Source organism: Chiloscyllium punctatum, chromosome 6 (genome assembly GCF_047496795.1).
Source record: "Chiloscyllium punctatum isolate Juve2018m chromosome 6, sChiPun1.3, whole genome shotgun sequence".
Lineage (NCBI taxonomy): Eukaryota > Metazoa > Chordata > Chondrichthyes > Orectolobiformes > Hemiscylliidae > Chiloscyllium > Chiloscyllium punctatum.
Window position 1 is genome coordinate 32,160,226 of NC_092744.1, and position 16,985 is coordinate 32,177,210.

Consider the following 16,985-nt stretch of genomic DNA (forward strand, 5'->3'; position numbering starts at 1 on the left):
TAGATGGGATTGGTCCTGCTTTTCTGGGCAGGACTTATTTGGACACTTGGTTTGGGAGATGCAATAATAGGAGAAGGTTCCTCAAATTAAGCTGTATGGGTATAACTTAAAAACAAAAGAGCAATCGCATTGTTGGCAGTGTATTATAGGCCCCTTAACATCCAAGAGAAATAGTAAATTAGATCTGAAGGCACATTTCAGATAAGTGTAAATATAATAAGGCTATGATAGTAGAGGATTTCAATTTTCCCAACATTAGCTTGAGTAGTAATTGTGTGAGAAGTTTAGAGAGAGCTGAATTTTTAAAATACATCCAGGAGAGCTTTATAAACCAGTCATAGCAGGCCTGACTAGAGAGGAAGCAGTCCTCAGTTTAATTTTAGGTTATGAAGGCCAGGCAAGTGGTTAAAATATTAGTGGAGGAGCATTTTGTGGACAGTGCTTATGAACGAAGGAGCTGGTCATCAACTTCAGAAAGTCGAGTGGAGGACACACTTCTGTCTCTTTATCAATGGTGCTAAGATGGACATAGTCGAGAGCTTCAAGTTTCTATGAGTAAATATTACCAACGATCTGTCCTGCTCCATCCCTGTTGACGTTATAGTCAACAAGGCAGACCAACACCTCTACTTCCTCAGAAGGCTAAGGAAATTTGGCATGTCTACATGGCTCTTACTCATTTTTATCAATGCACCACAGAAAGCATCTATCTGGAGGCATCACAGCTTGGTATGGCAATTGCTCTGCCCAACACTGCAAGACTTTACAAACAGTTGGGAATGCAGCCCAGTCCATCAGAAAAAAAAAATCCTTCCTTCCATTGACTTCATCTTCAATCTCCACTTCTCAAAAAAGCAGCCAACATCATCAAAGGCCCCTCTCACCGTGGTTATATTCTTTTCCATCAGGCAAAAGAACCAAAAGTTTGAAAACATGTACCAATTGGGCAAACACTCCGCTGGTTAGTCATACCTGGCACAAAGGAAGATGGTTATGGTTGTGGAGAGTCAGTCATTTCAGCTCCAGGACATCTCTGCAGAAATCCCCCAGGTTAATGTCCTAGACCCAACAATCTTCAGCTGCTTCATCAATGACCTTCCCTCTGTCATAAGGTAAAATATGGGGATGTTCCCCAATGATTGCACAATGTTCAGCACCATTCGCAACGTCTCAGATACTGAAGCTGTCCGTGCTCAAATGCAGGATTGGGCCAACAAGTGGCAAGTAACATTCGTGCCACACAAATGCCAGACAATGACCATCATCAATAAGAAACACTCTAACCACTGGCCCTTGACATTCAACAGTATTACCATCACTGAATCCCCACTGTCAACATCCTTGTGATTACCATTGACCAGAAACTCAGCTGAACTCACCATATAAACACAGTGGCTACAAGAACAGGTCAGAGACTAGGGATACTGCAGCAAGTAACTCACCTCCTGACACTCCAAAGTCTACCCACCATCGACAAGGCATAAGTCAGGAGTCTGAGGGAATACTCCCCCGCTTGCCTGGATGGGTGCAGCTCCAACAATACTCAAGAAGCTTGACACCATCCAGGACAAAGCAACCCGCTTGATTGGCACCACATCTACAAACATTCAGTCCATCCACCACCGGCACTCAGTAGCAGCAGTGCGTACTATCTACGGCAGAAACTCACCAAAGATCCTTAGACAGCACCTTCCAAACCCACGGCCACTTCCACCTAGAAAGACAAGGGCAGCAGGTACTTGGGAACACCACCACCTCCAAATTCCCTTCCAAGCCACTCACCACCCTGACTTGGAAATATACCACCATACCTTCACAATCATTGGGCCAAAATCCTGGAATTCCCTCCCTACTGGCATTGTGAGTCAACGCACAGCAAGTGGACTGCAGCAATTCAAGAAGGCAGCTCACCACCACCTTCTGAAGGGCAATTAGGGATGGGCTATCGATGCTGGCCAGCTAGTGACACCCAAGTCCCCCAAAAGAATTTAAAAAACAGATTTAAGAACAACTTCTTTCCTGCTGTTATCAGGCTTATGAACGGGCATCTCATATTTTAGAATTAATTTTTTTCTGTACCTTCTCTGTAGCTGTAACACAATATTCTACATTCTGTTACCCTGCTGTACTTAGGTAAGGTGTGATTTGTCTGGTTAGCACATAAAACAATACATTTCACTGTATCTTGGTGCATGTGACAATAATAAATCAAATCAAATCAAGTCAACTGCATTGGATTCAAGATCATTATGGAAAAGGACAATGGTAGGCCTGAAGTCAAAGTGCTAAGCTGAGGAAAGGGAAATTTGAATAAGATCAGTTATGATTTGACCAGAGTAAACTGGAAGGAGATACTTTTCATAAATCTGTATCAGAGCATGGGATCTATTCAAGAAAAAAAAACAGGAAGAATACAGGGCCAATATGTTCTAGTCACGATAGAGGGTGGGACCACTGGATTCTGTGAACCATGAATATCAAGAGATATACAAGATTGGATAAAGAGTAAAAGGGAGGTTTATAGCAGATACTAAGTGCTCAAAGCAGCAGAAGCCCTAGAGGGGTATAGAATATGTAAGCAGACTCTTTAAAAGGAAATTAGGAGAGCAAAAAGGCGGTATGAAGGAATAATCTGAAAATGTGTTGCTGGAAAAGCGCAGCAGGTCAGGCAGCATCCAAGGAACAGGAGAATCGACGTTTCGGGCATCAGCCCTGAAGAAGGGCTGATGCTCGAAACGTCGATTCTCCTGTTCCTTGGATGCTGCCTGACCTGCTGCGCTTTTCCAGCAACACATTTTCAGCTCTGATCTCCAGCATCTGCAGTCCGCACTTTCTCCTATGAAGGAATAATGGCAGGTAAAATAAAGGAAATCCAGAGTTATTTTATGAGTATGTTAAAAGTTTAAAAAAAACTAATGTGGGAAAGAATCATGCACAATGCTAACTTAGGCATGGTATCGAAGGATTTAGGTGAGTTTCTAAATGAATACTGGCATCAGTTTTTTCTATTGAGAAGGTGATGGAGTTATTGATAGAGCAGAGGCTCTGAGTGGTCTGGGAGACTTGAAAGTTGATAACTCTCCATGGCAAAACAAAGTGTGGCCAAACACTTCAACACACCCTCACCAACCAACGCTACTTGCCCCGTGGCCAAACACTTCAACACACCCACACCAACCAACCCCACCACCCTGTGGCCAAACACTTCAACACACCAACACCAACCAACCTCACCGCCCTGTGGCTGAACACCTCAACACACCAACACCAACCAACCCCAGCGCCCATCGTCGAACATTTCAACACACCCGCACCAACCAACCCCACCGCCCCGTGGCCAAACACTTCAACACACCCGCACCAACCAACCCCACCACCCTGTGGCCGAACACTTCAAAACAACCACACCAACCAACCCCACCGACCCATGACCAAACTCTTCAACACACCCGCACCAACCAACCCCATCGCCCCATGGCCATCCAGTTCAACACACCAACACCAACCAACCTTACCGCCCCGTGACCAAACACTTCAACACACCCACACCAACCAACCCTACCGCCCCACGGCCAACCACTTCAACACACCAACACCAACCAATCCCACCGTCACATGGCCAAACACTTCAACACACCCACACTAACCAACCCGACCGCCCTGTGGCCAAACACTTCAACACACCAACACCAACCAACCCCACTGCCCTGTGGCCGAACACTTCAACACACCCATACCAACCAACCCTACCGCCCTGTGGCCAAACACTTCAACATACCCACACCAACCAACCCCACTGTCCCGTGGCCAAACTCTTCAACACACCCACACCAACCAACCCCACCACCATGGCCAAACACTTCAACACACCCACACCAACCAACCCCACCGCCCTGTGGTCGAACACTCCAACATACCCTCACCAACCAACCCCATGGCCCCATGGCCAAACACTTCTACACACCAACACTAACCAACCCCACTGCCCTGTGGCGGAACACTTCAACTCCCCCTCCCACTCCGCCAAGGACAAGCAGATATTTGGCCTCCTCCATTGCCACACCCTAACCATCAATGCCTGGTGGATGAATGCCTCATTTTCCACCTTGGGACCCTACATCCTCTGGCATCAATGTAAATTTTATTAGTTTCCTCATTTCTCCTCCCCCACCTTATCCTAGTTCCAACGTTCCAACTCGGCACCACCCTCATGACCTGAACATCTTCCTTCCCACGTATCCATTCCACCATTATCTTCGACCTATTACCATTACCCCCACCTCTGTATACTTATTGCACTCTCAGCTACCTACCTCTCCTCCACCCCCCTCTCCCATTTATCTCTCCACCTCCTCGGCTCACAAGCCTCATTCCTGATGAAGGGCTCTTGCCTGAAACGTCAATTCTCCTGCTCCTCGGATGCTGTCTGACTGGCTGTGCTTTTCCAGCATCACATTCTCAACCTCAAACAAGGAGCATGTCAGTCTATTCAGTAAGGAAATAGTTCTGCTGCTGGTGATAATTTTAAATTCCTCTCTGGTCACAGGAGAGATGCCTGAGGACTGGCGGACAGCCTATGTGGTACTGTTGTTCAGGAAAGGAGGAAGGGATAAACAAGGAAACTACAGCTTAAATCAGTTTAACTTGAGTGGTGGAGAAACTGTTGGAAGCAATTCTGAAAGGTAGAATTAACCTCCACTTGGAGAGGCAAGGTTTAATCAAGAACGGTCAGCATTGGTTTGTTATAGAAGTGTCATGACTGACCAACCTGATTTAATTGTTCAGAAGGCAATACGTTTAGTGTAGTCTTCTTGGATTTCAGCAAGGTTTTCGATCAGGTCCCGCATGCAGATTTATAGCAAAGGCAAAAACATATGGATTCCAAGGAAATTTGGCTAATTCGTTCCTGAATTGGCTGTGCGGCAGGAAGCAGAGTGATGGTTGAAGGATGTTCTTGTGACTAGAAGCCCATGTCCAGTCAAGTTCTGGAGGGATCACTGTTGGGACCCCTGTTGTTTGTATGTGTAAACAGTTTAGACTTGATTGTAGCAGGGTTTTCCACTACATTCATGGATAATACGAAAATCGGTGACATGGTAAATACTGAGGAGGAGAGCACTAAATTATAGGAGGATATGGACAGGCTGGTCAGATACGCTGATCAGTGGCAAATAGAATTCAACCCAGATAAGTGTGAGGTGATGCATTTGGGCAGGACAAATAAGGCAAGGGAAAACATGAAGAATAGCAGGACCTGGTAAACAACAACGATCAGATAGACATTGGTATGCGTGCCCACCAGCCTGTAAAGGTAGTAGGCAAAAGTAGGTACTGCAGATGCTGGAGATTAGAGTCAAGATTAGAGTACTGCTGGAAAAGCACAGCAGATCAGGCAGCATCTGAGGAGCAGGAAAATTGACATTTCGGGCAAAAGCCCTTCATCAAGGCTTTTGCCCGAAACATTGATTTTCCTCCTCTTCGAATGCTGCCTGACCTACAGGTAGTACGACAGGTAGGTGATGTGATTAAAATGGCATGTGGAATATTTGCCTCTATTAGGCAACTCATAGGATTTAAGAGCAGGGAAAGTATGCTGGAACTGTTTAAAAAATCAGGTAGGCCAGAGCTAGAGTACTGTACCCTGTCCTAAAATCCACATTATAGGAGGGATGCAATTGCACTGGAGAGGATGCAGAGAAGATTTCCCAGGATGAAGCCTGGGCTGCAGAGGTTTTGTTATGAGAGTGAACAGATTAGGATTTTTCCCTGAAGCAGAGGAGACTTATGAGGTACATAGACAGGGTAGATAGGAAGAAATCTTTCCCTTTACTGGAAGGATCAATGACCAGGGGACCTGGATTTAAGGTAAGGAGCAGCAAGCTTAAAGGCTATATGAGGAAGAATATTTCCATGCAGAGGGTGGGGGGAATCTGGAACTCATGGCCTGTCAGGGTGGTAGAGGCAGAACACGTCATAACATTTAACAAGTATTTATATGCACACTTGTGATGCCATGGCATACCAGGCTATGTGCCAAGTGCTGGAAAATGGGATTAGCATAATTAGGGTTGCTTTTGATCAGCCCAGACTCAGTGGGCCGACAGGTCTGTTTCTATACTGTTTTATGGTGTTATAACTCTGTGTTACTGAAAAGAAGCTCCAGGAAAATTTTGTTGCAGTTTTTAATGGCTAAAAAATCAGCTCCCCTCAACCCGCACCCAAAACCCCAAGCCACAGACCTACTTTAATATAACGCAGCCAGGCCACCCAATATTGCAATGGTTTGGAGTCAACTGCATGCCCTATTAGTCTTAATCTCCTCCTCCTGCCAGATTGCTAATGTTCACCCAGACTGTCTAAAATGAAACATTTTCTGAGGTAGTGTGATGAGCCATGAAGTATCTGTGCTACTTATATTTCCAGTCACATGCTCCTGCCATTTGTTTTTTTAATCATGAGTGTCTCCCTGACATTTTGCATGAAGTATTTAACCGGTCCTTTTACATTTCCCTTTACCACCACTACTCCCTCCATTAAAGTAATTGAGTTTTTCTGTAAAAGCAACCTCTTGTATATCCAATTAAATCTGCACTTCTAACGCCCAATACTTAAATTCATCGACAAAAACAACATTGCCCTTATTATTATGCAGAAGCATGTTGCACTCTGCTTAAACCCTGGGTGATTTATTGCATTATGCCTCAGATTGTCTGGAAACTCTTTCGATTCCTTCTGTCAGAAGCAATTCTGCTTAATACAGAAGCAGCAGAAATCAATCTGCAAGATTGACTTCAACTATTGATTATTTCTCCACTCATGTCTGTCTTGAATATTTAATAAAGATGATAAATAATTGCAGAACTGGGAAAAACAGAATTTCTTCCAGTTAAATTACGGTAAGTTTTTTTTTTCATGTTTTACAGTGACAGATCTTTAACTCTTCAACTTCTCTAACACACATTTTCATTAAAGTCCTAAAATAATTGGATGAGGGAAGGGAGCTGGAATAAAACACAAATTCATTTATTTATTCTGTAGCAGGGTAATTACCCATAGTATTTAATCCAAAACAGTTAACATACATTTCATTTGTGTCTAGGGTTATCAAGTCAAGTGCTACAAAGCAATGTATTTAACAAGGATTCTCTTTCAGTGATATAAAACATATATCATGGCATGTGTCCAAAGCTGCAAACCATAATCAACTATGTTGAGGGAGAGAAAAGAGGAACACAAGAGACAAGGCTCATCATAAACACCAAGTACAGGAAGAGTTGAGTTAGGTAGAAACAGCATGTTTTAATATAATGCTTTTCTTCTTCCTGTACTGTACCAAACGGAGCCGAGATAGTGGGTATGAAGCCAGATTGCACCCAGAAATTGTAGCAGTTGTAAAAACTATTATGGAGGCTATCTGTGTCTACAGTTGTAGGCTTTGAAAATTTATATCTGTTTCAGCCAGGTTACAAAGAAGTGAGAGCAGTCAAATCTATCAGTTGTATGCAAATAACAGCATGGCTTTTAGTTCAAGAGAAGCTGGTATGATTTCCCACTAACACAGCTGGCTTATCTGCTTCTAGCTTCACCATCTCCAATTCTACATAATTTCTCTTCCCCCTTTGCCACCACATTGTGTGGCATACTTTGAACTTGCCTTACCTATATTCACCTCTGTCTCTTCCCCGCACTCTCCAGCAGACCACAATTTGGTCCTCTGAACATCAGCCCTTTCATGCAAACAGTCTCTCATTTTCCCAACATTATCTGGTCCCACTGACTGTACCCTTTTATTACAGTGTCATCGGTCCCCCGACCACACTCACAGCTCCTCAGCTGCAGCCTTTATAACAGGGTGTAATCCCAAACTCCTTCACCCAAACCCTCCCCTTAAATATCAGCGTTAAAAGAGAAGGAATTCGCAATGGACAGCAAAACTTCTTTTCAAGTTTCAGATCAAAACTTCATTCATGACTTGATTTACACTTTAATATTTTCTTACTAAATTAAGAGCAGCTATCTAAAATACATGAGCTTGAATCATAATCTTTACCTCCTCAAAGTCTTTTAACCACCTAAATTAAATTAGAAGAACTTTTTTTCCTGCACACAGGTATCAATAGTTACTTTCAGCAGAATCCTGTTATTTTGGTAAAATCCGTGTCACATTGAGATAATTGTGAGGCCCAGCAACCTTTCTTGCCCATCTTACCAAACTCACCTCATTTAATGACTTACACCCCTTTATGGGTGTCTCACATACATTTCAGACCCGTTCCTAGACAACTCACCACTCAGCAGATATCCTCCAACACACAGCCCTTGTGACCATGCCATCTTTATAGAGTCATAGAGTTATACAGAATGGAAACATACCCTTCAGTCCAGCTCATCTGTGCCAACCAGATATCCAAAACCAATCTAGTCCTATTTTCCAGCATTTAGCCCACATCCCTCTTACCCTTCCTATTCATATAATCATCCAGTTGCCTTTTAAATTGTAATTGTACCAGCCTCCATTACCTCCTCCAGCAGCTCATTCCATACACACACACACCACCCTTTGTGTGAAAAAGTTGCCCTTAAGGTTCTTTTTGAATCTTTCCCCTCTCACCTAAAACTTATGCCCTCTAGTTTTGGACTCCCCTACCCTGGGACAAAAAACCTTGGCTACTCACCCCATCCATGTCTCTCATGATTTTATAAACCTCTATAAGGTCACCCCTCGGCATCCGACGCTCCAAAAATAAAACGCAGCCTATTCAGCCTCTCCCTATAGATCAAACTGTCCAATCTCAGCAACATCCTTGTAAATCTGAAACCTTTCAAATCTAGCAACATCTTTCCTTCAGTGGGGAGATCAGAATTCAATGCAATTCTAAAATTGTCCTCACCAATGTCCTTGTAAAGCCAGAACATGATGTCCCAGCTCATATACTCAATGTACTGACCAATAAAGGCAAACGTGCCCAATGTCTTCTTCACCATCCTGTCTACCTGTCACTCCACTTTCAAGTAACCATGCATCTGCAGCCTTACGTCTCTTTGTTGGGCAACATGCCCCAGGATGCTACCATTAAGTGTATAAGTACTGCCCTGATTTGCCTTACCAATATGCAACTCCTCACATTTATCTAAATTGAACTCTATCTGCCACTCTTCGGCCCATTGGCCCACACGATCAAAGTCCCATTGTACTCTGAAATAACCTTCCTTGTTGTCCACTACACCACTTACTTTGGTGTCATCTGCAAACATACTAATCACACCTCTTATATTAACTTACAAGTTATTTATATAAATGACAAAAGCAGTGGATCCAGCACCGATTCTCATGGCACACCACTGATCACAGGCCGCCAATCCAAAAAACAATCCTCTACCACTACCATCGGTCTCCTAACTTTAAGCCAATTTTGAATCCAATTGGCTAGCTCCCCCTGGATTCCATGTGATCAGTCCAATCTACCATGCAGAACCTTGTCGAACACCTTGCTGAAGTCTTCTGCTCTGCCTTCATCAAACTTCTTTGTTACCTCTTCAAAAACCTCAATCAAGTTTGTGAGACTTGATTTCCCATGCACAAAGCCAGGTTGACTATCCCTAATCAGTTGTTGCCTTTCCAAATACATGTACATCCTGTCCCTCAGAACCCCCTCCAACAACTTACCCACTACTGATGTCAGGGTCACCGGCATATAGTTTCCTGGCTTTTCCTTATCACCTTTCTTAAATAATGGCATCACATTATCCACCCCTCAATCTTCCAGCACCTCACCCATACCTTTTGATGTTACAAATATCTCAGCAAGGAGACCAGCAATCTCTTCACTAGGTTCCCACAAAGTTTTGAGTTACACCTGATCAGGTCCTGGGAATTTATCTACCTTTATGTGTTTAGCAATGTCCAGCATCTCCTCTTTTTTTAATATAGACACTCTTCAAGATATCATTGTTTATTTCCCCAAGTTCTCTATTTTCCATGTCCTTCTTCGCAGTAAATACAGAAAGAAAACTCACTTTGCCTGGGCAAACATTGTCAGTCTGGAGATGCCTGCACAATTTGTGACATATGCCCTGGAAATGACAGATTGGAGGACATGTACCTGGATGCCTGCTGGATATGATGTGCTAATCCTGGCCTTCCTCCTTGCCTAGGACTAACAGTAGAGACCATGAAACCAGACCATGACAGCATAGCCTGAGTTTAACATGCGGGCTATAGCAGCCTCAGCCATCTGCAGGAATGTTCAGCACAATGGGAAGAAGGTCAATGTCCCTGTCCACTAATTGAGTGTAAGACGGGAGGTTGGCAAACATGGTGCCACTGTTTAAGAAGGGCGATAAAGACAAGCCAGGGAACTATAGACCGGTGAGCCTGACCTCAGTGGTGGGCAAGTAGTCGGAGGGAATCCTGAGGGACAGGATGTACATGTATTTGGAAAGGCAAGGACTGATTTGGGACGGTCAACATGGCTTTGTGCGTGGGAAATCATGTCTCACAAACTTGATTGAGTTTTTGAAGAAGTAACAAAGAAGATTGGTGAGGGCAGAGCAGTAGATGTGATCTATATGGACTTCAGTAAAGCATTCGATAAGGTTCCCCATGGGAGACTGATTAGGAAGGTTAGATCTCATGGAATACAGGGAGTACTAGCTATTTGGATACAGAACTGTCTCAAAGGTAGAAGACAGAGGATGGTGGTGGAGGGTTGTTTCTCAGACTGGAGGCCTGTGACCAGTGGAGTGCCACAAGGATCGGTACTGGGCCCTCTACTTTTTGTCATTTACATAAATGATTTTGATGCGAGCATAAGAGGTACAGTTAGTAAGTTTGCAGATGACACCAAAATTGGAGGTGTAGTGGACAGCGAAGACGGTTACCTCAGATTACAACAGGATCTGGACCAGAGGTGCATATGGGCTGAGAAGTGGCAGATGGAGTTTAATTCAGATAACTGCGAGGTGCTGCATTTTATGAAAGCAAATCCTAGCAGGACTTATACATTTAATGGTAAGGTCCTAGGGAATGTTGCTGAACAAAGAGACCTTGGAGTGCAGGTTCATTGCTCCTTGAAAGTGGAGTCGCAGGTAGAGAGGATAGTAAAGAAGGCGTTTGGTATGCTTTCCTTTATTGGTCAGAGTATTGAGTGCAGGAGTTGGGAGGTCATGTTACAGCTGTACAGGACATTGGTTAGGTCACTGTTGGAATATTGCGTGTAATTCTGGTCTCCTTCCTATCGGAAAAATGTTGTGAAACTTGAAAGGGTTCAGAAAAGGATGTTGCCAGGGTTGGAGGATCTGAGCTACAGGGAGAGGCTGAACAGCCTGGGGCTGTTTTCCCTGGAGTGTCAGAAGCTGAGGTGACCTTATAGAGGCTTACAAAATTATGAGGGGCATGGATAGGATATATAGACAAAGTCTTTTCCGTGGGGTCGGGGAGTCCAGAACAAGAGGCCATAGGTTTGGTCTGAGAGGGGAAAGATATAAAAGAGACCTAAGGGGCAACCTTTTCACGCAGAGGGTGGTACATGTATGGAATGGGCTGCCAGAGGATGTGGTGGAGGCTGGTACAATTGCAACATTTAAGAGGCATTTGGATGGGTATATGAAAATAAAGGGTTTGGAGGGATATGGGCTGGGTGCTGGCAGGTGGGACTAGATTGGGTTGGGATATCTGGTCGGCATGGATGGGTTGGACTGAAGGGTCTGTTTCCATGCTGTACATCTCTATGACTCCATGACTCTAAGTGCAATGCTATCATCTTCTCTCTGATGCATCTCTATCTCTGTACCTCCCCCCCAAGGAACATTCACTCTCATTATTGCCTAGAGCATCTTCCCCACTCACTGTCACACATTCCCACCCCTGAAACCCCTAACCCTACATGCCCTCTGCACTGCTTACTCACACACTCAAGGCACTTCCACATCTACATTTACAGTAACAGCTGTGCCACCCACTTTCAGCTCCTATAATACCTGCTGCTCTTTCTATCCATGGGGGAAGCAGCCCACAATACACCAGAAATACTGAAACAGCTCACTGGCTGCCTGACATTCAACACTTCATCCCTAATGAGGAGAAGATCCTGACTCTAACTGCCTTGGGCAGGCCCCAGACTGGTATTGAATGCTATCCTTGACTTACTGTACAGGGACCCCCTGAGTGAAGGCTACCCCTTTGACTTGATTCAGTCTGCTGACAAATATGCCAAGTTTCCTGGCTATGAGTTCATGTAAACAGCAAAGTAAAACAGTAATACGATAAGTTTGGTAACAGTGGAAGTCAAGAACAGGTAATGCAAGTCATGGATGCTGAGACCATGTAGGTAGGCTCAGACTGGGTGAGGATCAATTAGGCGAAAGTGAGGACTGCAGATGCTGGAAACCAGAATTTTAGTTAGAGTGGTGCTGGAAAAGCACAGCAAGTCAGGCAGCATCCGAGGAGCAGGAAAATCGACATTTCAGGCAAAAGCACATAATCAGAAAAGGAGGCAGGAAGCCTCCTGGGTCGCGATATAAATGGGGGGGGCATGGGGCTGGGAGAAGGCAGCAAAGAGTACAATAGGTGAATGGGGGTGGGGATGGAGGTGATAGTTAATGCCTTAACCCAATCAACTGGCATCTTGCCACTGCCTAGCAAGAACCTCACCATGCCACCTGCAATAAAAGATGGAATAGGATGTTCTTAACAATAAGCTGGGCCTTGTCAGGCTCATTGCCCAATTCTATCCCTCATCTCACCAGATCCCAAGTCAATCAAACTGCTGTAAGATTCTGCCCATTATGTCCTTTGGTTGTAGAAGTCACATGAAGCAGCAATAAATGGGCAATTTTATGGGAAAAATTAGGAGATATTTCTAGTTTACTGGCTTTAATGGCTTTCTTTTCCAAACTCCATGTTTCCAAACCCACCCACACTTCCAAATTTCTTCACCTAAAATGTTTCCATATTAAATACTGCAGCTACTTTCACTCTCGCAACAAGGCAATGGATCTGCCAAGTGGATTCATCACAACCCTCAATATGCTCTGAAACTAACCTACCTTTTTCAACAGAGCAATAGTGAGTTTTAAAGCTGGATAAAAATGGGATGTGACAGTTGTGTGAACTCACCTCATACTCTGATTTTTCTTCATTTTTTTTCTCTCCACTTTTTTTATGTTCATGTTTTCTATATTGTGTAAAATTCAAATTCTCATTTCTGGTGATTTTGCATGGATGAGAAGGGTATTTGTTACAATCCCTGCAGGACCCATGAAGGAATCACTAATTAATCTCCCTCTAGAGGTAGTGAAGTATGAGTTCCCTTTGTAACAGGCAACGGCATGCTGGAACTCATCACCCAAGCACTTTTGGGCCCTTTTGTGGTGCAGTGGTAGTGTCCCTTCTCTGGACTGAGAGGACCAGGTTCAAGTCCCACCTGCACCAGTAGCATGTAATAATATCGCAGAACAGTTCGATTAGAAAATAAAAAAAAGCAGACATCTGGTCTGATTACTGAGGGTATTTAATAGCTTATAAAATAAACAAAAATGTCACAGTGATTTGATGGTGGCAACATCACTAAGTTGTGTGTGGTAACACTTCTGGGTATAAAAAATACCAGAGCCCCTACCTCTGAGCCAGGAGGTCAATGTTCGAGTCAATGTCATAGCATCCCTGAACAGGTTGAGTAACAAGGTAGCTCTTGTGGTGCAGTGGTAGTGCCCCTCCCTCTGAGCCTGAAGACTCAGTTTCATGTACTACCTACTCCAGAGCTATGCAATTGCATTTCTGAGAAAAGTTAATTAGGAAATATTTAAAAGTAAAGCAGAGCTAGAGTCATGGTGATTTGTTGGTGGAGGAAACTATTCCATTGTGTAAAAGAGCACTTCTCAATATAAAATGATAAAATCAATATAAAGCAGTAACAGTGGCTACATGAGTAGTGGCTAAAACAAAATGTCATGGTGATTTGGTAATAGGAGAAAAATGCCACTCTGTCACAGGCAAGAGCACTATAAGCTAAAAAAAAATCAGATTCACAGTATATTTAAAAAACAAACCGACGCAGTGGTGGCTCTATTTTCTTGTGGAACAGTAAATGACATTCCTTTTCAGTTGAGATTTCCCACTTATTACAATACTCTTCTATTATTCATTCATTCATGGGATGTATCACTGCTGGTTAGCCTAGCATTTGTTGCCCATCCCTCACTGTCCTGGAGAAATTGCTGGTGAGCTGCTTTTGTAAACCATTGCAGTACTTCCAGTGTAGGAATATCTACAGTGCTGTTAGGAAGAGTGTTGCATGAATTTGACTCAGTGATGGTGAAGAAATTATAAGTATTTAATCCTCCAATTAAAATTTCCTTGTGTATAATTAACTTTGAAATAAGCATGCCTTTTTTAAAATTATTTTCAATCAAGTAAAAGGCGTCATTACAAATTCAAAATCTGTTGATGCCCTTGAACACCAAATACTCAATAACTATTGAAACTAAACTATTTCAATTGATCGTGTATCCTATATTAGCTCCCATAAATAAAAGAATTACTATAAGAAAATGGCAATGTCCACTTAAAGGATTGTATCTATCAGACCATTTCTCTGTCATGTTATAGTTTCTGATGGAAAAAATGGATTTCTTCAGTGAGTATTCAATTAATGATTCTTTGCATCAGAAGAGAGTGATAAATATTGTTACTAAAAGGCTTTGATAGATTTAATACTGTGAAGTCTCTTACCTGCTAGGAGACAGGGACCTCGCACCAACATCTCAAAGCTAAATTCATATGGTACTGGGTTTAATACTTGTTCAGTTACAATCTCTGGTAAACTGCGGTGTCCACCAGTCGAGGACTTTTCTGTTTTCAATCCTCCTGCTCCAAAACAACCAGTTGAGCTAAAACTGTAAATTTATTTTAAAAATGTTAGTGGAGTGGTGGGGGAGAACACATACAAAAATTAAGTTGAACCTAACATTTAAAAAAAAAGTAGTTTTTCAAATAATCCTAATATATGCCTTTCCATGCATCGGCCTCCTGAATAAATGGTCAGAGAGCTGGCCATTGATTGTTAGCTCAAGGTTCTGGTTTGGAAACCTCAGGATTAATGATTGCTGTGTTGCCTGTATGATAAATAGTGGTCCCCAGATGAAACTAAACTGGGGCCTAAAGATTTAATGTGTCAGGTTCAGCATAAGAGGTAAAGCATAATATAGGAAAAGACAATTTTTAAAATTCTAAACTTACAATGGTCAAACTTTGTTACTTCAGCTAAGGCTCCCAATCTAGTCCCGACTTGAATATTTCTTTCTTTTAGTGTAGCAGAGATTATTTCCTGTTGGGCTTGCAGTGCTTTCAAATTCATGAACAAAACAAAATGTCTCCCATGCATTGTAATAATGTGGTCCAATATCAGAATCCCTACAGTGTGGAAACAGGCCCTCCATCCCATTAAATACACACTCAGACCCCCTTCTGAACAGCATCTCACCCAAACCCAACCCTGAACTTATGCATGTGACCCTACATTTCCCATGTTTAAGCCACTTAGCTTGCACATCCCTCGACACTATGGGCATAGCATGGCCAATCCATCTAACCTGTAGTGGCTCAGTGGTTAGCACTGCTGCCTCAAAGCACCAGGGACCCAAGTTTGATTCCATCCTCGGGTTTCCTCCCACAGTCCGAAGATGTGCAAGTTAGGTGGATTGACCATGCTAAATTACCCATAGTGTTCAGGGATGTGTTGGTTGGGTGCATTAGCTATGGTTACAGGGGTGGGATGCTCTTTGGAGGGTTGGTATAGACTCGTGGGGCCAAATTGCCTGTTTCCACACTGACTACTCCGAGGGAACCAATGCAGACAAGGGGAGAATGTGCAAACTCCACACAAACAGTTGGCCGAGGGTAGAATAAAACTTGAGTCCCTGATGCTGTGAGGCAGCAATACTAACCACAATGTCAGCCTATCAATGCAACAAAAAGTAAACACGTTTGAACAAGTGCATACTAAATGATATAATTCACCCAATTTCAGTTGCTTCCATCTAATGGAATCAAGGCAGTAGCGTTTACAGTGATGTTGGTTCATGTACCATTTGGTGAAACAAACACACAAACATACCAGCCATCCTCTTTTGGGTAGGACATTGAGTAGATTGGCTAAATCACCAAACTATTTCAAACAGGAAACCTTTTCCAAAATGCACACTGGGGCCCGATGCCACAGGATCCACATGACAACAGCATATGCCACTGGACAAAATGGGTTCCCAGGGATACTGCAAAGTCATGGGTGGTGGGGTTGGGTGGGGTGCACAAGAGTGGATTTGAACTCTCCTCAATCAAGGTGAAATGAACAGGGGAGTACTTAACACAGAATTCCTCTAATTCCGTTGGCTAATCTATCTCACAGAGATATGCATAGGACACCAAGCAGGCCTGAGCAGGCCACAAAACTATTAAAGTCTGAAAGATAAACGAGCTCTGTTCTCCTGAGCTCTTCCCGAACCCCAGCGACCACAATTTTCCAATTCTGTTGTTGGCAGCTTTATCTTGGTGCCAGTGAGTGATTTCCATACTGTCTAATCTTTATCCCTGATCTGCTTTTTGAGACCTCCATATGCCATTGAAAGGTTTTTCTGCATTAGATTCCAGGGATGAATCTGAAATCTGGGTATGAAACTTAAAAACGTTTTAAGACTTACTCTTGTTCATCACTTTTTGCAGACTCAATCTTCCCCTCATTGCTGCATACCAGAGGCATTAACACAGAAGAGAATACCACTTCCATTGTGCCATTTTGTTGTGTCTGAGGTTCCACTGTGGTACTGAGAAATATTGTCATGGTTTCCAGAGAGCCAATCATCCCAGTGCTAACGATGAAGGTTGTTCTCTGCATATCTTCATCCAATATCAGATGACCTATGCATTAACATGGTGAAGACTCAAGAATCCATAAACAAGTATTCATAAAATGTATTCATAAATAGGT

General features: G+C 43.2%; 1 protein-coding gene across 7 annotated transcripts in view; it reads right to left on the bottom strand.

Annotated features, from left to right (window-relative positions):
• Positions 1 to 16,985, bottom strand: part of vwa5b2 (von Willebrand factor A domain containing 5B2) — a 156,910-nt gene that overhangs the window by 60,556 nt on the left and 79,369 nt on the right. For all 7 annotated transcript variants that reach the window (XM_072572310.1, XM_072572306.1, XM_072572311.1 and 4 more), the window contains exons 5-6: positions 16,699 to 16,915; positions 14,732 to 14,895 (exon numbers count right to left, since the gene is read on the bottom strand). In XM_072572310.1, the coding sequence (XP_072428411.1) occupies positions 14,732 to 14,895; positions 16,699 to 16,915 (381 nt within the window). The remainder of the gene's footprint in view (positions 1 to 14,731; positions 14,896 to 16,698; positions 16,916 to 16,985) is intronic.